The 25059-nt window shown below is 43.2% G+C and overlaps 1 protein-coding gene across 1 annotated transcript; it reads left to right on the forward strand.

The window, feature by feature from the left end:
• The first annotated feature begins 6523 nt into the window (after positions 1 to 6523).
• LOC145413822 (zinc transporter ZIP1-like) lies at positions 6524 to 24279 on the forward strand. The gene is made up of 4 exons (XM_080283484.1): positions 6524 to 6649; positions 19787 to 20029; positions 23261 to 23460; positions 23679 to 24279. The coding sequence occupies exons 1-4, from the start codon at positions 6524 to 6526 to the stop codon at positions 24277 to 24279; spliced, it is 1170 nt and encodes a 389-aa protein (XP_080139610.1).
• Positions 24280 to 25059: the final 780 nt, after the last annotated feature.

Raw genomic sequence — 25059 nt, forward strand, 5'->3', positions numbered from 1 at the left:
CTTTCAATACACAGGCCTGACGTTGTTTGTTTACAGGGGACGCGCCTGGAGGATCATCCTGATCCTCCACAGTTCAAACACTACCACTCGTACAGAAGATATGAAGGTCACGGAGTTGCCATATACACACACAAATCACACACACAAACAGAAGTGATTCTAAATTCTTCTCTGGAAGCTGCCGAGTGCAGAGTAAAATTTAATAACACGCATCTGTCCATTTGCTCTCTGTACTGTCCTTCACATGGCCTCATTGATAGTGATGCTTTAAATTCGCTATTTGAACATCTTCCTGGGAATAAGTTAGTGTTGGACGACTTTAACGCCCATCACTATCAATGGGGCAGCTTGAGTATCGATGGTCGTGGAGAGCAAGTAGCCGACCTAATACTACAATCCAATCTCTGTCTTCTGAACAATGGTAGAGCGACTCGTGTAGATGATCGTACTGGTAACTTTTCAGCTGTTGACTTATCCCTGACCTCCCCTGGTATACATCAAGATTTTATTATGACGACTCCTTGGGAAGTGATCATTTACCCATCTGTCTTTCTTATACATGCGACATTGTTTCGGACCCTCTACCCCCAAAATTTAACTATAAGAAAGCAGATTGGGGATCCTTCTCAAGGATCGCCAATTTAGATACATCTGGGGAGACCATAGATGTTAAGGTCGAAAATGTAACTACTTCCATATTATATACGCAGCTGAGGCTGCTATTCCCAAGACTTCTACAGTTCATGCGAAGCATAGAGTACATTGGTGGACGCCGGATTGCCGACAAGCATTAAGGAAACGCAATAGGAGATACAAGATTTTTGATAGTCAGCCTACTGAGGAAAATTTTATTCCATACAAACAAGCACTGGCTGAGGCAAGAAGAATAATACGAAGGGCGAAACTTGACTCCTGGCTGTCCTTTGTGTCCACGGTGAATCGATTAACTCCACTCACTAAAGTCTGGTCCACTATTAAAATATTAAATAATACACGCCCAAATATGCCTGTCACCACCTTGCAGGTGAACACCACCATCTATGACGATGCCGTGGACGTTGCTAACATCCCCGCCAGGAGTTTTTCTCATTGCAAGTAGCTCAGCCAATTATGATCCGCGTTTTCAACGTTATAAACGCACGGCTGAGCTACAGATAATAGACTTTGCCACAGAAGACGTAGACTCCCCGTACAACCAAGAGTTTACGCTAGATGAACTGCTCCTTGCCCTTAAATCCTGTAAAGACACCAGCCCTGGACCAGACACCATCACGTACGGTATGATCCAACATCTTAATCAGGACAACCTGATTAAGATGTTAGCATTGTACAATGAGATTTGGGCGTCTCGAACGTTCCATAACTCATGGCACTTTGCGCACGTCATACCGATACCCAAAGAGGCTGGTCGTCTCATGAATCCCACTTCATTTCGTCCTATTGTGTTGACTTCTTGTCTATGTAAGGTCATGACGTATGGTTAATAATAGGCTTCTATTTGTTTTAGAGTCGAAGAATTTGTTAAATGATCAACAATGTGGCTTCCGTAAATACAGAAGTTCACTGGATCATATAATGAATTTGGAGCATTGTATTGCAGAGGCGTTTGCCAATAAAGAATTCATGATAGGGGTGTTCTTGGACATCCATAAAGCCTGTGACATTGCATGGCGACACGGTATGCTGATGAAGCTCTATGATTATGGTTGAAGAGGTCATTTGCCTATTTTTATTTCAAATTTCTTAAGGGACAGGACTTTCTTTGTCAAATTGCCCCGTAACGTAACATTGGATATATTTATCCAGGAAAACGGGGTGCCGCAGGGAAGTGTGCTTAGTCCCACTTTATTTAGTATTATGATCAATGATATTCTGTCATCAGCTCCCATCCCAAGGAATCTTAAATGCTCGCTCTACGCTGACGATTGTGCAATATGGCACTCTTCGCATAATGCACAATTTTCGGCTGGGCGGATTCAAGCAGTCCTTGACTCTGTCCACCAATGGGCCTTGCAGTGGGGATTTAAGTTTTCCGTCCCTAAGTGTGCCGCTGTAGTTTTCACTAATCGTAACGTACCTATTTTATGCTTAACTTTGAATGATCAGGCGGTACCTTTTCAAAATTCTGTAAAGTTTTGGGGAATACATTTTGATCGTTGTTTGAATTTCAAAATTCATGTTAATAATTTGCTTGCTCGTTGTGATAAATCAGCAAATGTCCTCAAGTATCTAGCGGGTACTACATGGGGTGCCGACAGAAAATTTTTATTAATGGTGTACAAGTCCCTTATTCGATCGAAGCTAGACTATGGCGCACAGGTGTATGGCTCGGCATCCGATGCCACACTGAATGGATTTGATGTGTTGCAGAATAAATGTTTGCGAATGTGTCTTGGAGCCATCCGGTGTACCCGTGTAGCTCGTATGGAAGTGGAGGCGAATGTGCCTCCCCTCCGCATTCGCCGTGACCACCTGGCTTTGTCCTATGGACTAAGAAAATGGGAGAAATGGAGTTCCCCCGAGCTAAGCCCTGTATTGGACTATATAGCCCCGCTAGAGTTACAGGAGGGAGCTACCCCTCCCGGCACGGCAGCCCGGGCGAGGCTCGAACTCGCAATCCCCCGATTACGAGTCCAGCGCGCTACCACTGTGCTACCGCGCCCCCCCTATGGACTAAGAACATATAGGAAAAGTAATATCGGCAATATGGCCTGTACCCCCCTGCGTCAATACCACCATCTTATGCGGGGGGTGCGTCGGCCACTTGCCGCTCGCCTCCACTTACTGACTCAGGAGCTTGGTGTGAAACCCAGTGACTGTGACAAGTTGGTGATTAAAAATATAGCGCCTTGGGAGCCACCCGGCTTTACCGTTGATGTAACATGGCTCCCAGCATCTAAGACCAAGGCGCCGGAGGCGGAGGTCCACCACTTGTTTCGTAACATCATCATTCGTCACTTGGGGTCCCACCACTTGTACACCGATGGCTCCAAGTCGAGTGAATGTGTGGGTGCAAGTGTGTGGTCGACTGAATGTGTCCTCAGTATCGGTTGCCGACTCATACATCTGTGTTTACCTCCGAACTTTTTGCTATTGACAAAGCCATAGACTATGCTCTCAATTCTAGGCATGACTCATTTGTGATATTTTCGGATTCAAAATCAGCTCTTCAGGCAATTGCATCTTGTACTACGGACTCACAAGAGATGCAGGGCTGCATCGTTAATAAGTTGCATTCATGCAACAAGTCATTCACGCTGATCTGGGTGCCTGGTCATTGTCGTATCTACGGTAATGAGCTGGATGACTTACTTGCAAAGTCGGCTGTAGAGCTCGAGGAGACCTGGGACGTTCCTCGTGATCTACGGTCGTCTCTCTCTCTCGGAAAGAAATCAATAAATGTTCTGTGACAAGGTCAGTGGACCAGACTAAGTATTAGAATGTGTAAGCCGTACCTGGGCGACTGGGCCACTGCCAACCGTCCCAGTCGCCTTGAAGAAAATGTGTTGGCGCGATTACGGCTTAATGCAACCATGCTTACGCACGTGAAACCTTACATGGAAAGACGATTCCCACCGCACTGTGACATCTGTGATGCGGTGTTATCTATCAGTCATATCATCCTCAGCTGTCGGCGATTTATTCGTGAACATACTTCACATAAATTATTGCGGCGCAGCAGACGTCCCCTTCACCCTTTCCACCATCCTGGGTGATTGGACATTGTTATGACTGATAAATTGATGACTTTCTTGAGAGAGACCGGACTGATCAGAGTGATGTGACTTTTCCACTATATGGTTATGGTTTTTATCAACTGTAAATATGTATATATTGTACTATTATTAGGGTTGACAGTTGACGTACTTGAAATAGTTCCTCCTCCGACTGATCTATTTTTAATATATATATATATATGTCCCCTATATTAAACCCCGTTCCTCGACTGACAGTCACCAGCTGATGAGTGACAGTGTACAATATAGTAAGGTACTGGGCACTTGCAGTCGATGGTGGTCTGTTGGGCGAGGTCCTTCACTTTTTGTACATATTATGTATATATATTATACTATCTTGCTTAAGTTATTCTAATTAGGGCCGACAGCTGACGTACCGTATATGGAACTGTTCCTGACTCGTCTGGTTCTTTTTCATATATTGATGTCCCCTATATTAAGTTGTGCCTCAACTGACAGTCACCAGGTGATGAGTGCAGGTATGTAATGTAGAGAGGCATTACATATCTGCAGTCGATGGTGTTCTCTTGGTCGAGGTATTTTTACTTTTCTCATTACTGTAAGTTTAGCTATTTTTCTTTTTAGGATTTAGCATAGGTTAGCGATCTGTTTGTTAGGTTATTACTTTTAGGGACTTTAGGTTGTAGGCATTTTTTTCCCTGTTAGATAATGCAAGGTTAAAAAACAAAAAATGACAATAAAAAATAAAATTACAAAAAAATAAATACAATAAAAATTATATATATATATATATATATAAATATATATATAAATATATATATATATATATATATATATATATAATGTACGTGTGTATATATGTATGAACGTGTTCATGTATATATGCATTGGTGTGTGTGTATGAATGTATGTATATATATATATATATATATAGATAGATAGATAGATAGATAGATAGATATTTGCCTTAATGACCAGGGGCTTCGGCCCCAATGGTCGATAGGCAAAAAAAAAAAAAAAAGCGAAGCCACACCACGCCATACATAGTATACTTCCCTCTTACACCACAACACATATCACCCCTGCACCACACCACGCGACATAATATACTACCCTCTCACACCAAATCACACAATATCACCCTCCTAAACCACGCAATATAATATACCACCCTCTCACGCCGTTCCACGTAATATCAGCCTCTCACACCATACCACACAATATCACCCTCTCACGCCACACCACAGGCATTAACAGAAGGGCACTGAAACTGCTACATCTGATTAAATGAGAACAAGTACACCCCTGACAGAGTTAATATTGTCGCTATTAACCATTTCATTGTTGGAACACTAGTATTCTATTTCCAGATAGCGCCATACGATTTTATTCAGCTCACAGCAACCCTCTAATGGTAGAAAAAAAAAAAAAATATATATATATATAGCACTGTATTCATGCTGATGCCAGACTATTTCATTCATCTAAGAATCATCAAAGTCTCATCGTGTTAACCGTCAGTAAATCTGCCAATAAGAGTAACAGAATTTTTGAAAAACATTCATAGTGGTTTGGAGGGCTTAGGAAGACTAAGTATATAATGCAGACTGAAGTAACATTAAAATCAGCATATTTTTGTCTATAGTAAGCTAATCAGCACTAGTCAACGAAACTAGAAATACTTCGCACATCGCCAGTTTGAATACCATTCACTCACTGTGTGACAATATGAGTGGACTGGCTGTGTACGTTATGCCAAGGTCTGTTACAAAACACCAAACAAGAAAAGAAGTATCTAATTATCATGTCTTGCAGACTAAACTGAGAGTAGCGCCTACCTTTATTATTTACACAAATGCTGCACACACACACACATATATATATATATATATATATATATATATATATATATATATATATATATATATATATATATATATATAATGCGGTTCGGTACTACAAGAAATGTGGAACTTTTTTTTTAGCACAGTTATGGAAAACTGTTACTCTAAACATTATTATGAAGTGTAATAAATTTTTAAAATGACTAATTTCTATCCACAGAGCGTTGGGGAGCTGCTCTACTCAAAATTAAACGACAGAAATGAAAAAGCATTACAGGAAGCGCGAGGGAGTAAAAGCAAAATATCAAAGAAACTACAAAAATACCTAAAACAGAAAATTCGTAGAAAACGTTAAATAGTTGAGGCAAAGGAAATGTAGTGCGGGACAAAATACAGCGAAAAACAAACAAGTAGCTAAGAACAATAACAGTGAACATTGAAGAAATAGCGGACCCAAAAAAGCAAAGAATAAAAAAAGAAAGCCAAACCAAGAGAGAAGAGCGAAGAACAACAGGAAAGGATGAAGATGAATATATAGCAACGAACGAAGAAAAATACTTAAGAACGAGGATATCCAGAATAGCAAATGAGAAGGTAACAAAGGACAAAATAAATTGCTAACAACGACTAAAAACTACTGAACCACGAAAACAAACAACGAAACTAGCGAAGAACACTGAAAAACAACAACGAAAAAAATTGCAAAAACCAGGAAAGACGTCAAGAAGTCCAGAAGTAGGAGTGAAAAGCAAAGAAAACTGAAAAAGAGCGAGAAACAAGTAAAGACAGAGCTAAGAACAACGAAAAAGACGACAAAGAAAACAACGAAAAAAGGGGAAGAAACAGGTAGAAAAAGAGCTAAGAACACCAAGGATAGTGAAAAACGAAAAAAAAAAAAAAAAAATAGCGACAACCAACGAATAGTGAAGTGCAAGGAAAACCAGTGTGCGAGCAGTAGAGAAGAAAAGTGGTGACGCAAGAATGGAGGTGGTGACGACGAAGGCAGTGGCGCTGGTGGTGATGGCCTTGGTGACGCTGGGGATGGGGCTGCTGCCGCTGTACGTGCGCAAGAGGCTATTCAGGCACATGCACAAGGACAAAGGACAGGTCAGGCATGGGCTGTGGTGGTGGGAAGGGGAATGGGAGGTGGGGAGGCAGGTTAAGACGGCGGAAGAGGAAGGGTAGGGAAAGCAGGGGTCGTGGCAAAGCAGGTGAGTCAGAACAGGAAAGTTGAAGCAAGGGTGGTGATAAGGCAGGGTAGGGAAGCTGATGGTTGTGAGGCAGGATAGGGAGGTTAGAGAAAAGGTAAAGAGAAGGAGCAGGTGTGGTGATTAGACAAATGGAAACATTGTGAGACAGGCTGAGGCAGGGATGGTGGTGAGGTAGGGTGAAGCAAGGTACGACAGGGATGACGGTGAGAGGGTAAGAAAGGAGAGGAAGGACAGGAAGGAAGAGGCAGGTGTGGTGTTGAGGCAGGGTGGGGCAGGGCAGGAAGACTGAGACAGATGAGGAACGAGAGAACAAGGGAAAGGGGAGGCAGAGAAGAGCTGATGGAAGAAGGGGAGGAAGAAGAGGAAGGAAAGGGAGGAAGAAGAAGAAGGAAAGAGAGGATGGGGAGGAAAGAGAAGAGATGGAAATAGATGGCTGGGAAAAATGGAGGAGGGTGTGAGAGGAGGAGGAGGAGAAGGAAGGAGAGCGAGAAGGAAGAGGGAGGGAGGAAGAAAAAGAGGGAGAAAAGGGTGGAGGGAGACGAGAGGGGGAAGAAGATGCGGGAAGCAGGTGATGGGATGGGGTGTGGGTTTGTCTTGACATGTGGAGAGGCATGGCGAGATAGATGAGGAGAGGGAGAGGGAGGTGAAGCAAGCTGGAGAGAGTAGTACAGTAAGGGGAAGCGCGTGAAGAAAGGTGAGCAAAAACTTGAACTCTAACCATTCTCTAATCGGAAGCATCAAAACACAGTACAAGAAACTTTTGTATAGTTTAACAGGAACACTACTCTGCTTGGTTCGGACAAAACCTGGGATAGCTTACCCTCAAAGATGTTGGAACTTGTGACAAGCGCTGTTTTTTGGAGAAATAGTAATAATAATCAATCATGACGCCCCAAGTCTGCTGAAATAACTAAGGGTAGGACGGAATGGTACCAAGCCTAGGAGTGAAACTTGCTTTCACTGTTGAAGTTTGTATACGCCGGGTTTGCATGTTTATTCACATTTTGGAAATCACTCGCGTCTCTCAAGTACGGAGGGACGTATCCCAAACCCAGGGTCCAGCGAATATATTTGCTGCACCGTGCCCCAACCCACGGATGACCGGATTATCAACGTAAAACATTTAAAAAGCTGTAGAATACGCAAGTTTACATGATAAATCATAGGACCTCATTCATTTAGATCTAGAGAAGGAAAATATGGTATGGTGTGAACAGGCGTGTATACTAAGACGCATTTGCTCAATCCGAAATCTGTGGGAACAGTTAAATAGTGAACAATGTATAACTGAATGCCAACTTAAGATAGCGCTGAGGGGTAATGTTTCTCAGAGAAGCTAATAATTTTGCTCCATTTCGTTCCCTATTATACTGTTGCGCCATACCCCCTCCCCCCCCACCATTCCTTCAGTGAGTACGACTTTGCGTCTGCCGCCTGACTGCTTCCTGCTCCCTCCCTCCCTCATCTGGCCGTGTAAGATAAGGATCCCAGGAAATCTGATACTACACCAGATTTTCAGGGAAAAGAATAGACCTTGATTTTTTCTCTCTGTTATCTTGATTTTGTTTTCTCCTGGCGGGGACAATCTTGCTGCCTTCTGGCCTTTGGTTCCTTCTTCCTTGCGTTAAAAAGAAAATCATGAGAAAGTTGTTGCATTGTGATGAGGCTTAGTTTCGGTTTCCCAGTAAGTGCGTAATTCTCTTTGGTAAACATACACTTAACGTTTAGCCGTAGAAACACCTTCCCAAATCAGTTCTTCTTCCTGATATTGATATATTTTCTGATTATTTCTGGGGTGGTAAATAAACGTTTCTTGTTAAATCTGTTTCCCAGTTGTTTAAAATTTAGTTGTTCCTCTGTGACAGCTCGTTTGATTCGTCAGCGTATTGGCGGAAGGGACCGTCCTAACGTAAGCGTTTAACTAAACCTAACCTAACCTAGCTTAACTGTGTCTAATAATTTAACCTAACCAAACCTAACCAAACCGAAGCTCCAGTTGGGAAATTGGGAAGCGAAATCCACCTTTGAGTTCGTTGACTGAGTTTCTTCCATTACGCCGGAAAAAAACAATGATAGGTACTGCTTAAGGAACGTGATGATAATCACAGGGGACAAATTTTTCAGCAGGAAAAGGTAATTTACCACCCTAGAGAGTCAGAAAAATACAGAAAACAAACTGGAAAAATCTGAACTGAATTAGTAGGGTCTTTCTGTTACTTCATGTAAAGCGTACATTTACTGTGTTTTTACAAATTACCTATATTACCTGAACACAACGACTTAAAGTGACAGACATCCGTTACAACCGATACAACAGCAATGGTAATTCTATAATCCGATGAGTGAGGGAAGATTGGGGGAGATGAGGGCACATTGCTATTGGAAGCGCGTCCTTGAAAACTGATTTAAGAACTGAATCAGGTTATGTTTTGCAAAGAAGAAAATGTAGTATTGTATCACAGGAGAGCGAGTCCTCGCTTATCACCCATGATCTTTACTTTGGCATCCTTTGGCCCTTACTCTGGCAAAAAATAAATAAATACAATTAAATAAATATCGTATGACGTTCACAAGTTAATTATGTTAGGTTTGGTTTGTATAATATTGACAAATAAGGCAGCACGACTAAATCAATACTTCATCCACTCCTATTAAAACGATGAATTTGGTATCTACGTCAGGGGCAGATCCAAACCAAAGAAGGGGGCGGGGACACTGAAGCAGGGGCCGTATCATTGAAACTAAGAACGTAAATGTTTAGGCAAGTTCCCAGTTCTTGACAATTTTCTAAGCATGTGATAAAATATGTTTGCCCTTTCTGCACCATTGCTGACTACATTCTCTAACAAGAAATGTAGGATGACCCTGTCTAACAATTACAGATGCTACATAAATGATACACCTTCGGTCACTCTTGTTTTAACCCGTCACGTCCCGAGGGTTTCCGCACCTCCGACATCCCCCAGACCCGAAGTATTTTCGATTTTTTTTTTTTTTTTTTTTTTTTTTGGCTAAAACCTTCGCTTTTGGTGAGAAACATCGAAAATTCATAGAGAAATCGCTCACCTGAGGTTTAAAATACCCAATCCAGGTAGCAGTTCCTCGTTACCTGACTGGGTTTTCTAACATGCTGGCACCAAAGAAAACGAGTTCTATGGGAGGGTAACTATTTTATCCACTCATAAACGGTATTTATTTATTTACTTTGTACGAATGTATATGTAGTATGAGAGTATATTGGTTTTCAAGCAGTAATAAAGGCATTATAAGCATTGTTTCACTAACTAATCACCATACCTGACCTTTTTTTTGCCACATTACCTGATCATTATTTCTGGCTGTTTCTTCTTCTAATGCTATGTAAACATTGTCCTCCACATTGTCATCGATTGGGGAATCACTCTGGCCCTGAATATCTTTACTAGCCAGGTCACTGGTAACAGGTCCTTTGCCAGGACAATGGCATGAGGGGGGGAGGGGGGAGGTTATGCGGTGTAAGGCATTGTCCCTGCTTGGCATCTTGTAGAGGAATAGAGGAAGGTGTCCCGTGTATACATACGAAAAATCACGAGCGAAAGTTGAAAATTGTGCAAATTAGGGACCTTGCAATTGCACGACGTACTGGTACGTCGCCGGGACTGGCAAATGCAAATCGTTGCAACGTACCCATACGTCGACGGGACGGGGCGGGTTAACGGTACGATGTATAGGTTTTATTTCTATATGGCTATCTTTAGTGCCTTGTCTTACTTGCTGTTATTACTATACGCATCACTGAACAGTCTTCCACACTCATATATTAAAGTTTTTCTTTCGTTACCTTATCGACTTGTAAATATTACAGCCGGATATGCTACAAACTGAATGCAGTACCAAGATTCCTATTACTATAATACTTAAACATTCTTCATAACTTCAGTATTAGTCAATGAACCATGTAAAACCACGAAAGTCTTCTTCATAATATTCTTGCCACTCCCAGACGATTTTATTCAGTTTAGAGGAGACTGCTCAAACTTAAGGGTCTACAAAATAATAGCCTTTATCTGCTTCAGTATCGTGGCGCTCTACTCTGAATACAGTAAAATCGTCTGGAATAAGCAAGATTTTAAAAGATATATCTTACCGAAGGTGCTTAAAAACACCAGAAAGTTTTAACTTACAGTTGAGAGCACAGTCTTGTCTTCCGCCCACACACTCGCTGTCTGTTGGCCTTTGGGTACGTTTTGAAATCTGTTCTTAGGTCAAAACAAGTCTCAGCAGCAATTAACTGTAATCAAGATTGGTTTTCGTATTTTCAGCGTTAATAATCACTTTAGTTTGGTTGTGAAATCAATAGGACTTGTACGGGTGAAGATAAGAAATATGAACAAACAGTCTCTTACAGTATTACAGAAGCTCAACAAAGTACGGTAAATACGGCCTAGGGTACGAAAGTCGGCGTGATGGGAGAATCACTCTTGGGTTCCTTTGCTTCTTGGATTAGGATGCTTTTAACACATTGTCCCTGGCGATGTTTTTGCTTTCAATATTCTCTTGTATGGCAACGTTTTAGTGTAGAGTTTCCATAATGTACAAAAATCTTTCTAAGCCCTACGAAGAAACTGGTAAAAATATAGGTGCCAAAAGCCCCCTAGACATCCGAGAACATGGTTTTGGCCATGAGGTATAAAATATGGAGTTTCTTAGCCATCATAAGTTGCTGAAAACCATTCCACTACGTAGTCAGTTGTCCATCACTTAAAGACATCCAAAATAATATACCGATATATATATATATATATATATATATATATATATATATATATATATGCCGAGAATATTAACGTGCCATAAGCTAAAAATAAACTATTAAGGAAGAGGTAATAAAAATCCTCCTATTCCGTGGAGAACTCGGGCTTTAACCTAAGCTGTCTACAGTAACGTTAGATAACATTTTAATGACTTGAAGAAAACACCTCAGCATAAACCCACAGTTATAAACATCCAGCACTTATTCACACTAGTCCACAATAGTGTTACATTGAATTTCACGACAAATGAATTGAAGTACTAGAGTGACTAGACATGCTCCACACCACGCAGCACACTGGCTCCGATTCTCCGAAAACACTGACTGGGGATGGGGGTAGCGGCGCCTGCATGGAGGAGAAAAAATACGGAGTATTAACTCTTACGGGTGAACACGAGACCAAATGTAACGAGTTGGCTTGGTCAACAGATGGCATTGTGGTCGCCGGTGTGTCGTCTGTTTGTTTACATAAGTTGACAGATGGGATGCGATGGGGCGTGGCGGTACAAATAAACATGGCTCTTAACACTGGACACCGCTTTGTTGTTTGTGGGAAAAACCAACGAACTGGAACTAACCTACAGTTTCGTTTCTTCCCAAAGGACAAAAAGGGGTGCGTAGAACAGATGTAACAAACTGTTATGCATAAACAGTTGTGCTACGGTCATAAATGTTGGTGAAGATCAAGACGTCAACAGCAGAAACTGGGTCTCGGCACGTACTCCAAATTTAGAAATCTGTAGAAATTTCTATTTCAATACACATATGATAAAGGATACGTTGGGCATTGATAAGGGACATGTGAACTTGCTGAGGTAATACCGCCACACTTGCAACGCAGGATATTTACCGGCCCTCACACGATCAGTATTTATTGACAATATTCATATATGTTGCCGTATTATTGATCTTGTGAGAATGACAGTGATGATATGCACCATCTATTATTACAGGATGTTACTCGTATACCGATAACGGGAAATTACTATTAAATACAGTACAGGTAAGAGCCATGTAATATATATATATATATATATATATATATATATATATATATATATATATATATATATGAGAGAGAGATGTGATACCCACAGGGAAAAAGAAACACGAAAAAGCCGAACCACATGGGATATTTCGTGTTTCCTTTTTCCCTGTATTAGCATATTTATGAATCGCGTGTTATTTGATTTACTCGCAAATAGATAGATGGACAGATCGACAGACAGATGCCGATATAGATATACAGATATCCACTGGTACATAGACATCCACAGGAATGTGGTAGAAGTGAGTCTGAAAACAATGGAAAGGAATTTTTTCAAGTTAAATCAACATGATACTTATGATTAACAGAGCTAAAACAACAAACGGCTATGGGTTTCTGTTCCCCGTCTGAATGTTTTCGGGATAATAATGTAACCTAACATGTACATCTATATACTCAATAAATACACTATAATATTCTTGTCTGTATTATTAATACATCAGTTATATTCCGAGTCAAAGACTTTTATCACTGGAATGAATCTTTGTCTCAAAATACATTATATGGGACACTATTCACCACCCTCATGTTATCAATGGTGAAGGATGCTCATGCACAATATAATTATTTAAGATTAACTTAGTGTCACGTGGAAGGCTTATATAATCCCGATTCAAAATCTAAACATAGTCTACCCCGTAACCGTTCTTTTATATCCCGTTCTCCCTTATGTAGCTCGTGCACTAGATGGCGTGAAGGTAATGATCTCGCAGTTTTAACGTTGAGACGTTACTCCGTATCTTTTCTCCTCCGTGGGGTAGCGGGGACGGGGATAGAGAGAGTGAGAAGCAGGGAAGGGGAGGGATCCGTTTTTCCGAAGTGTTGGTTTTCGGCCCCTCACCTTTCCTGGAGAGTTTAGTCTCGGTTCGACTGGCCTGCAAGGCTTACGCTACGTTAGTCTATCAAAATTTGATTAAGTCAGGCTGAAATGAACAATAGTATAAGGTTATAAGGGCTAAATACATGAAGCGCGACCATTCTGGGAAATAAGCGGGCGGGCCGAGTCAGTGAGACCTCGACACACGGTCACTGAAGCCTTTTGTTTAAACCATCACACCTGTTCCAGGACAAAGATGCTTCATACTCAGATGTAAGAGGATGGAGTGGCTGGCAGGTGTGGTGGTTAGAACGCCCCACTCGGGGTGACGGCCAAACATAGAGTCGATAACCAAAAGGTAACTGGATGCCCTTTGATCATGTAATACTATCAAGGGAGGACACGCTGGTCACCTAACTTTCAATGTACTGGATCCAGTAGCCTATCCTCGAGTCCTAGCACCTGGAAGGGACCAAATTGAAAGTGGCTGTAATCGTTTTTGATCATTTCGTAATTCTATAACCGACTGATAAATTTAGCTCCCGTGTAACGTTCCCTAACAAAGTTGTATGAACAATATAATGCCACAGAAAATTATACATATGTATCAATATACTGCTAAGAAAATTCATGTAGTCTTAAAGCGAATGTGAAGGAGTATTTGCAGGGGTCGTTAGCAATACTTATTTTTACTCAAGTTGTTTCGGTGAGCTTCGTATAAAAGATGCTTCGGTGAAAATTGAACCAAAACAATTCCAGGTCATGGCCTAATGCCCATTCAGGGTGATAAAAAACAAAACAAAAAACAAGTCCAGGTTAGTCGCGCCTCTCGTGCGACCTGTATGATTCTTATCAAAGGCAGTCGCTATGGCACCGCACTTTTTATTTTAATCAGTATAGCATCAAACGATGTATTGGAACTTAGGAAGGACCTTTAATAAAGTTTGGGTTCATGAAGGCTGTACGTAATGCTCTAGTTCGAAAAATCTTCTCTGAGCAGAATACAAAATGCCTGAAATAACAAGAATATCACAAAATACACCATCAGATTGATGTAGCATGAAATTAAGTTAAAGCTGCCAAGGCGATAGCAAGAAGACGGAGTTATTCCTATCGACTGCACGAGATATTAAGACAATAGTTTTTTGCCAAGTTCAGAACTTTGTATAACATACGACTCGCAGAAGTTTGGCAAAAGTTCCTAGTTGAACTGCTGAGTGAACAGGGACCAGATGTAAACAAAGGAGTCCACCAGTCTGACAGAACCGAGTGAATGAATGAGTGCCAGAAAGCAAAGATCATAATTATGACAGAACCGAGAATCAAACAAGATCAAGAGGATATGGGAGAACAAGGGAAAGGAGGAAGTGGGGGGGGAGTGAATGGACGAGAGGAAAGAAAGCAGAGAGGATAAATGCAGTAATTGACACATCACTAGTCTCATTTCACAATCAGTGCGGAATCTGCTATCACACAGAAGACAAGTGAAATACAGGGATATAACGAGCAATCTTGCATTGTTATTTGTGGCACAGAAAAAAATAATATGGTCGTATGGTTACAGCATCAGTACAGTGCATCCGCCAGTGGTCGGGCCGATCACCGTGCGTCTGCCAATCCTCCTGCGATGAATTCAGGTCAGTCTGAGGGCGGGCATGTTTATGATCGCTCATGCATTCTTACATGTTCGCATTCTGTCTCCCATTTCTGAAGACTGTCACTCGCGATTTCTACATAAACTTCTCACAATGGTAGTCTGGTGGCAGAGTTCGTGGATAGGAACATGCTGTGGCTTACACGCTACATTTTGAGTTCCAGAGGTGACCGGAGGCTTTTCTAACGCTAATAGGAGCGTACGTCGATCTTCTACCCTTAAATGCTCTGGACCACGATAGTCTAGCCACGCTCCATGACACGCCGAAGAGGGCATTATGGAGTTGGCTTTTCTTCCCCACCCCCCACCCCCAATTTTTACCCTACACTAAAATTTGTCATCATTTATTCCATAGGTGGGGGCGGGGCAGTCCACAAGTGACAGAAAACAGTAGGCTATACCTCCGCCTTACGCATTAGTTATTCTTCATGACCCATAAAGCGTGGCTTGACCGTGGGTAGTGAAGGTGCGCGTCCATGTCAGGTGTGTGCAAAGCAGGCTGCGACAATTCCGATATACCCAGTATCTTTACAGCAATAGTGCCGGTGGCTGATAATTACAGTTCAGTTGCAAGTCATATTGAACTTACAGGCATAAAACCACTTGTTTTAGTCAGAAACAAAATTGAATTCCCTCAAAGGCAATCTTTGTACCCGTTATACCTATTTTACGCTAGTAAGGCCTACAAGCCACGCCCACTTTCTGTGGAAGTTGGTGATTGGTTCATATAAAATGTTCGAGTGGCAACCCATTTAATCATACTAAATGTGTTCTCAGTTTGTAATCAGGCCTTGTACATCTCTTCAGTAATGTCAGTAATCAAGAAAATACATTTTAAAATAATATGAAGGAATCAGCATTTTACAGAGGATGTTGAAGAATTTAAATATGCATCATAAACTGTCGAAATCAAGGATACAATTCATTTTCGAATGAAGCCTATTCACTATGTTTTGTAACAAACATAAATTTACTACAAACAAATGACATCAAACATAGAGTACAATAGTCAGTGAAGTACAATGTGTATAGTCTAGTTATATCCTAAATCGTTATATAACTGGGAAAAGTCAATATTATTATAGCTGTCCTTGGGGAGGTAAAACGCTCAGGGGAACAGTCACTCGGCGGGAAGTTAAACGTACCACCAGCTTGCTGATGTCATCTCGCAGTGTCAAGTTTCAAAACCTGATAAATTTTCTCAATTTCTTTTATTACTCATTTACATACTGTATATTGCAGTACCAGTAAGCCTATACTGTACTTTAAAATGCATGTTAGCTTATAATTATGAAGGCCATACAATTAATGGTTACCTAAATGAAAGGGTGTGGATGTACCGACAGTGAGCACTGTACGACTGCAGACACCCCTACTCATCATGGAGAGAGAGAGAGAGAGAGAGAGAGAGAGACTTGGGAGGGCAACACGATGGTGAGTAGGGAGGGTAAGGTGCCTGTTTAATTTCGTGATATATTGCTTATGAAGATGTTAAAATGCCCGCCGCCGGACCTCCCACCTCACCCCCCCCCACCCCACCACCGGGCCGCCACCGCACCACCACCCCAGGAGGATACAACGGTGGGGTTAGTGACCCCGGTCAAGAGGGTAACCAGGACACTACTGTCCTGAGCCCCTGTTCCCCGCAACTGCCCCAACACCAGGTGACCGGGGAAAGGCAACTACCTTGCGGGCGGGACAACCATCGTCAGAATAGGGGTGGGACTGAACTAGATTCAGTCCCAGGTAACACCGTATTGACGGCTATTGTTACACCCTCTAGGGCAGGACGCCCAAGGCTACGGCCTAATAAAGTGCACCAGGGTAAGGTGACCCAAGGCTCCGGCCTTAGTACACCCCGGAGAGAGAGTTGCCCCAGTGCATCCCTCTCCTGCTGTTCTCTCCTACAGGAGCAACACCGTGCTGACGGTCCCTATACGTGGCGGGGAAGGAGCGGCCCCGTACGCCCTTCAGTTGCTTCTTGTCGGGAAGATCAGCTCCCGGCCACGGCCAGAGTACGTACCAGGGTAAAGAGCCCCTGCTATCGTACGTGTAGCTTTTCCCTACTACGGGAGCAACACCGCGCCGACGGTCCCTATACGTGGCGGGGAAGGAGCGGCCCTGTACGCCCTTCAGTTGCTCCTTGTAAGACAGGTAGGCATCCAGCTCCGGCCGTGGCACGTACCAGGGCAGAGAAGTCCCTGAAGATAGCCTCAGTACGTACTGGAGAGAGTGTGGCCTCTGTGCCCCTTACTCTGGCTTTTCCCATACTACAGGAGCAACACTGCACCGACGGTTCCTATACATGGCGGGGAAGGAGCGGCCCTGTACGCCCTTCAGTTGCTCTTCGTACGACGGGTAGGCTCACGGCCACAGCCAACATATGTACCAGGGTAAGGCGACCCAAGGCTCCGGCCTCAGGACGTACCGGAGAGGACATGGGCTACGTGAGTCCTTCTCCAGCCTCTTCCCCCTGTGGGAGCCCTTCATCACCACCTGGGAATATAGCCCCGGAGGTGTCGCTAGAGTGGTGGCAAGGCCCGATATCGGACCTACCTCCCACGCCTGGGAGATCCTTGTTCCTGCCCGAGTCCCGACAGAGAAGCTGCCGCAGCCCAGCCCTGTCGGCGCCTCTCCCCCTAGGCGCCCGCAGTCCCAGGACCCCCAGGCCAGACCCACCGGTTCCCGACAAAGGCGATCCAGGCTCCCTCACCCCACGGAGCCAGAGACAACAGGCCCGACTGCTCCAGCTGTTCGGCCCCAGTCCCGAGCGCCACCTCTCAGGTCGAGGCCCCCAGACAGGAGGGCCTCCCTGCACCCCACCGACGAGGCCTCAACTCGAGGGCCACCTCTCAGGTCGAGGCCCCCAGACGGAAGGGCCTCCCTGCACCCCATCGACGAGTGTGACCCGGGCAGTGACTCCCCTGCGGGTAATCCCTTGCCCTCTGCAGGCCAGGTCCCCCTAGGGCTCTACCCCCACGCCCCTGTCACAGAGTGAACATTACCCAAGAGATTCAGGTAAATAGTGACGCCCCTTGTGCCGAGAATAAATCAGGGGAAATAACAGTGAACAGTGACTAAGTGAAGACCAGTGCGAAACCAGCAACAGTTACCATTAGTCCAAAAGAACTCAGTGCCCGGCAGGACAGAGAATGAACCTTAGAGTAATTATACGAGTTCCCCCAATAAAAGAACTTTCTGTAACGAATAATGACTAGGGTACGCGGGCAGATTAAAAGCCTGTGTGTAAGTGTCGCCGCGATTAAGTGACTGTGTCAAGTGTCGTGATCCGCACCCTGTCATATTTATAGTAGTATTTCCCCTACAGACTTCCAATCTTGTTTATCCCCTTTGTGGTAAGTTCAGTGTATATCCTGCCTATAAGTGACATATGGACAATAACATATATAATTCAAGACATCCCTGTATGTGCACTGTATTGTGTACTAAGTGTGACTGTATCTTGTGGTGCTGAAGGTTAACTCTGTGTCCCTGTCCCCCTGTATCTCAAATATCACTCTGTGTTGTATTGTAACGGTTAGAATTAAGGCAATAGATGTGTTGAGGTGTGCTGCCTGGTTTTTATGTCCTGTTCCTTTGTGGGTGCTTTACTTCCGGTCCGGAAAGAGTTTTTATGTCCTGTTCCTTTGTGGGTGCTTTACTTCCGGTCCGGAAAGAGGACCCCGCTTCAGTCGCTAGTGTTTTTAGGACGAGAAGTCGCCTTAAAAACACCAGCATAACAGATATAATAAGAACAGCAGAAAAATCTACATTTGAAAACCGTCATCACTGTGGCCATTCCTTTTACCTCCCCGTGGACTCCGCTTATAAGAGTTTTATGAGTTATACAATGATCTGGGGTATATATATTGTCGTACAAACTGTAGTCCACTGAATATTGTACCTTATGTTTGGTGTCATTTGTTTGTACCTGCCTTACGTTTGCTACAGTCAAAGAAACAGTGAACAGGTTTCATTCGAAAGCGAGCATGCATCCTTGACTTCGACCGTTTGTGGCTCCTATTTTATATTTTTGATATCCTCTCTAATGTGCTAATGCCTTGAAATAATTTGCATTGTTTATATTCCTAATAATTAACATTGCTGTGGACAAATCTGGTCTGTTTATGAACTGTCAACTCATTTAATACAAATAAATGGGCAACTGCAAACACATTTTGTATGGACCAATCAGCTGTTTTCAGACAAAGTGGGCGTGGCTTCTAGGCCTTACTAGCGTAAAGTCGGTATAGTAACAAATTAATGTTACCAATGTCCTTGTATGTTTCCCTTCTCTCTTTCTCTTTTATGAATTGTTATACTACCACTACTTGTGCACCTACTACTAGTACTGTATTACCACTACCACCAGGATTCCGGGGGCTTGAATGATGAATGCATGGAAGCGTGGCCCATTGGATTGGGCAAATATGGGCTGTCCGGACATTGCTACTCCTCACCCTGCCCTAGGGTGGGAAAGGAGGTCCGGATGATGATGATGATGATGTTTATTATTATCATTATTATTATTATTTAGTGGTAGTAGTTGTATCATCATCAGTATTTTTTTTTTTTTTTTGTTATTGTTATACCGCCACTACTTCTGCTCCTACTACTAGTACTACAGTATATTACCACCACCATCACCATAACACACTAACCTAACCTACACCCACACCAGCGCAACACCACCACTATTCTGACCCATCCTTCTTTATACAGCTGGTGTTGACGGGCTGCCTATGCTTCGGTGCCGGTGTCCTGCTGTCCATTGTCTTCCTCCACCTCCTGGCAGAAACCCAAGAGGGCTTCGAGTACGCCATGGAAAACGGCTACATGGCGGAGACATCCTACCCGCTGGCCCAGGTTACCATCATTTGCGGCTTCTTTGTTGTGTACTTCATTGAGGAGCTGATCCACGGTTGGGTGGAGGGCCAGCATAAGAGGGAGGAGGACGAGGACCAGGTGGGTTGGACTGATGTGAGTTTGGGATGGGATGGGAGCTGTGTGTGTGTAATTCACTGGGTCGGGCAGGATCACGTGATGGTTGTGATCATCAGCATTTTACACTCCCGGAAGTGAGCTGAGAGCTCATATTGTCCGACCTAAGGGCAAAGCCTTCACCTCACACGCACACACCCATCCTCTTGCTCCAGGAGGACAGTGACCGCCCGCTTCGTCAGTGAAACTTTTTGCATCCCGAGCAAGGCACGAACCCGTGTCTTAGCAGATGCTAAGCGAGAGCGTTACCACTGAGTCGACGAGCGGTGTATGTGTGTGTGTGTGTGTGTGTGTGTGTGTGTGTGTGTGTGTGTGTGTGTGTCAATATGTATATAAGTAGGGAGGTAGACATATGTAGGCATACGCATGCATGTATGTGTGTACGTATATGTGCAAACTAATATTATAATCACATCTTTTATAGCTTACATTGCTAAAATACCTTGGGTTAGACACTAAGCGATCAATGAACTAAGTAATTCGTAAGATTAACGAAATAACTGGCAGTAGCAAATACTAAAGTAGTTAAGATTTCGCATGTCTTGAAGGGGTTACTATATCATGTTTCGTCTAACTTGACGAAAATACCCTTTCAGGTCACCGTGATGACCAAGTGAAGTCATGCTGGAAGATCGGTTTGACTAGCACCCAAGGAGACAAATTTCAGCTTCATAACTAAAGTTCATGCAACAATTTCTTTGTATTTAAGTGACGAGAGTGACCCAGTTCGTCAGTTATAACTGACCTGGAGACCACAGAGCTTATTTCATCTCAGAGAACAGGACACCGCCCATGAGCTGACTAATATCGTGTGACGAAGAAAAAGAAACAAATACTGTTAATCACGTCCTGACAGAGCTCTCATAAAAGAATTATAGTCATTTTTACGAAACCAAATAACCTTAGTAGTTATGTATTAGCATAAAATATTCTGTTTTGTATTTTTAAAGTTAGTATTCACCTTAACTAGGTCAGGAAGTGTTTGGTGGCAGTACAAGTAAGGTTAAAAGTACTTCGTATACAACAATCTTATACATAATTGAACCTCTTCAATCTGTATTTTCATTTTGTTCTTGCTGTCTCCAGACGGTTTTATTCGGCTTAACGAGAACCTGAAGTACACAAAGGACTAATGAGAGATAGAGCTCCTCCCTCACATTACAAGAATCTCACCTATGCGGAGTACAATTGTTTCGAGAGAGCAAGATGAAATTTCAAATGCGTCATCAGTCTGCAGGATATTAAGCTAAAGTTTATGCCTACAGTCCATGATGTAGGTAGGCGACGAAGAAAAACTGTAGTTTGGTGGCAAAGTCTTTGGTACCAGTGCAAGTTATATAAAAATATAAGTAAACGATCTTATACACAACTTAACCCTGCAATCCAATAGGTACGGTACATTATTTACAGTTTATTCTTGCTATCTCTAAACGATTTTATTCAGTTTACAAGAGACTTGTCGGACTACAGGGCTTAAATACAGCTTGCATTCAATCTTTCACTTCAAGAGGTGTCTCAATTGTTTTCTTTCCTGGGGGCGCTCTCCCTCGGAGGGCGCAAGGACCCAGAGGAAAAAGAGTGGCCTGAGCATGTGGGTGTGGGTGTGTGTGGTGAGTCATTGATTTACATTCAGTATTTAATGTCTCAGCCTCAGCTTTTAAAGCTCATTATTCTTTCTACCACTGTTATAAGTTGGTTTCTCTCCTTCTCTGTCGCCTGGTCACATGTTCTGATGTTTTCCCCTCTCCAATCTGGCCGTTTCGAAAGTTAAAGATACCAAGGAGCCTTTCATTGTAAGATGGGCCACACCCCACCTACTATGGATGGAGCATCAAAAAATGGCTCTTGATCCTAATTTATACGTAAATCCGCCCAGCCATTTTCTCTAATCATATATTTAAAACTTCACAGACTTCATGCGCCAATAGCTCACCATGTCCATGGGTGATAGTGTCCTGTATCTCTCATTCTCCTACTTGTTTCTTTCATTGACTGATGCTTAATTATGTGAACCAGACAATAATAGTGATCGGTATCTCTGTAAGCTGAGAGAATGCGAATTGGTTTGTATCTTAACAAGAAGGAAAGCTGACAGATAAAAAGCGATTACGGTCATGCATGTGTTGATTTGATGTTTGTGACTCTGAGGTGCTGTTTTACAGCCATGCATTAATTTGATGTCTGTGACTTTGTGCAGCTGTTTTTATGATGATGTGGTGGTGCCTATAACCAAACAGTGATGCTTCATGTCCATTTAGTACTGTATATGACAATGACCATGTTATTTTGCTTTGACCATGACCGTGTGGTGGTGTTTTTGACTACGTGGTGATGTTAATGACCATGTAGAGATGTTAAATATCATGAGGTGGTGTTCATGACCATGTGGTGACGTTTATGACCATGTGGCGGTACAGTATTAAGAAACATGAGGTGGTGTCTCTGGCCATTTGGAGGTGTTTATGGTCTTTTTAGTCGGTGTTATGTTAATATGGTGTTTTATCATCTAGCGACGTCCATAAACAAGTATGTCTGTGATGATACTTTTTCTGCATTACTCGCTCTCAAGACAAAATACAGAGGGGGAAACATTAATATTGTGGTGATCTGCAGCGTGCTCTGTAACACGCGACCTCGCACTCAAATTCAGCAGCGAAGCATCAATATCAAAATTTTTAATATGCTGTGTACTGTTAAATTGCTTCTGTGTACTTGTTATAATTAGAAATTAATTAAAAACAAAACACTATTAATATTGTTTTTCCTTTTTGAACGAGGTAGGTGCAGGAGAGGGGCGCCTTCGCGTGGTGACAAACATGGTGGTTCCAGTACCACGTTATATAAAAGTCCCTCAGCTGCTCCCTATACCCCGGAAAAAAAAAAGAAAAAGGAATAGTGGATTGCAGAAGGGCTAAGTCAGTCTTTATTCAGCTGGGTTGACGTCCATTTGAAACTGCGGCATCGATAACAACAGACCTTCAGAAAGTTTTTAGACTGATGATGAGAGGATGCTAGTGGGGGGGGGGGCGTGGATATGTGGACCAAGGCTAAGGGGGGCGCGACCCTGAAAAGATTGAGAAGCGCTGCCCTAGCGAACTGAAATCGTCTGGAGGAAGCATCTATTAACAAATGAAACGCTAATCGGATTCAAGGAGTTATACTCACATTTATGAATACGGTCTTGATTATCAACAGGTGACGCACTACGGACCAACGTCAGTCGAGGAGGCCAAGAAGCAGGCACAGGCGAAGCGAAGTGGCCAGAATCGACTGTCCGAGATCCGCCAGTCCACCACCAGCACCTACTCCGCCGTGGCCAGCGTCTCCATTATGGTGGGCATGAGCAAGGGCCACGACAACCACGCATTTGACGGCGACAACGGTGACGCCATCAGGTGCGGTATTCATAAACTCCCCTTACCTAGTGCTTAAGTTGTGTTTGATTGCCTACTCATAAATTTATCTTCACTCATATGGCTGCTGAACATTGCACAACTAGAGTGAATATTAGTGAACAATATGACACACAAAAAAATACTCTTGATAATAATCAACTGCTATGGAGACATAATATAAGGCTGAAATTGGTTAAGATCTGTTATGTATACGGCAGCAGGCACAACGTCCACACCATCCCGCACTGCCACCACGATGACAAGGACCACCACGTAGATCAGGGGGTGTCCGTTGTGGGCAGTGTGGTAGTGGTCATTGCTCTCTCCTTTCACGGCATCATGGAGGGGTTGGCGCTGGGGCTGGAAGAGGAATCAGGGGACGTGTGGATACTCATGGCCGCCCTCTTGGCCCACAAAATCGTCATTAGCTTCAGCATGGCCATGGAACTGCTGGAGGTCGGCATGTCCCTCCTCCCTTTTTTTATTTCCATGCTCATGTTCGCCTTAGCCTCTCCAATCGGGGGGCTGGTCGGGACCCTGGTGTTACATTTGTCACCACAGGAGACCGCAGTGAGTGTATTGGTGCCTACGATCCTGCAAGCCATATCAGGGGGCACCATCCTGTACGTGACCTTCTGCGAGGTGCTGGAGCGGGAGAGGCACAAGAATAAGGGCGGGTGGGTGCGGCTGGCGATGCTGGTGTTGGGGTTCGGTGTGATGGCAGGTCTGGAGGCAGTGGCGGGGCACGAACATGGCCACCACAAAGATACCTCACCCACCGCCACCACCACCACCACGGCTACCATGCTGAACACTTAGATAAGAATCATTGTTTCTAAAATAAGAAATTACAGCATTTCAAAACTGAGAAAGTACACTTAGTCCACCTACCAGGAAAGTTTAATGCCCACCAGTAAGCTTAAAAATACATGGGCCAATTTTGTCCTTGTTTTCCGCGAAATTTTCAAACACTGAACCAACAGTCAGTAACATATCCAGTATTAAAGTACCGTATTCCTCAATAATAACTCTGCTCTTGGAAGACAGAGCATAACATTGAATGTGTGGGTTATCCTGGCAGGGCGGATGTAACGGTGGAAGAGAGGAGGTGTAATTCTTCATCAGGACGAGTGAAGAAAGGTAACTGGTTGACGCTTTGGTGATAATGGCACCATCTGAAGCTGGAGGTGATTGTCAGATGTACAGTACAACGAACATCGCATTCAGCTCATTAGTACTGGGAATTTTCTGACGTGTGCCAGAATATGATGCCTTAGTATGACACGAACATTCTCTGAGTTAAAAAAAAAAAAAAATCATGCTTTTCGAATTATTGCAAATTTTGGAAGTTGATTTCTGCTAGTCAACAAAGCAGTCACCGGGTCCGGGTAAAATATTTTATTCTTTTATTCTGAGTTCTTATCAAAAGGTTCTTGCACAGGATGGTACAGAAAGAGTCGCTGGATGACTTTGATCCACTTCGCTTAGAACTTTGCTTTTGTAAATTATAATGATACTAATTAGCTTAGAATTTACAAGAATTATTATTCTTTATCATGTTTAAAGAAGCTGCTCTGATTTCACGTCCAGTTTTGTACC

The sequence above is a fragment of the Coenobita brevimanus genome, chromosome 97 (assembly GCF_032717465.1).
Source record: "Coenobita brevimanus isolate Jiangsu-jjx chromosome 97, ASM3271746v2, whole genome shotgun sequence".
Taxonomy (NCBI): domain Eukaryota; kingdom Metazoa; phylum Arthropoda; class Malacostraca; order Decapoda; family Coenobitidae; genus Coenobita; species Coenobita brevimanus.

Excerpts from the sequence above, each read along its gene's own strand:
- LOC145413822 (XM_080283484.1), top strand. The coding sequence starts at position 6,524 with ATGGAGGTGGTGACGACGAAGGCAGTGGCGCTGGTGGTGATGGCCTTG. Across the intron at positions 6,650-19,786 it reads TGCACAAGGACAAAGGACAG|CTGGTGTTGACGGGCTGCCT; the intron begins GTCAGGCATGGG and ends TTCTTTATACAG. Across the intron at positions 23,461-23,678 it reads GACAACGGTGACGCCATCAG|CAGGCACAACGTCCACACCA; the intron begins GTGCGGTATTCA and ends TGTATACGGCAG.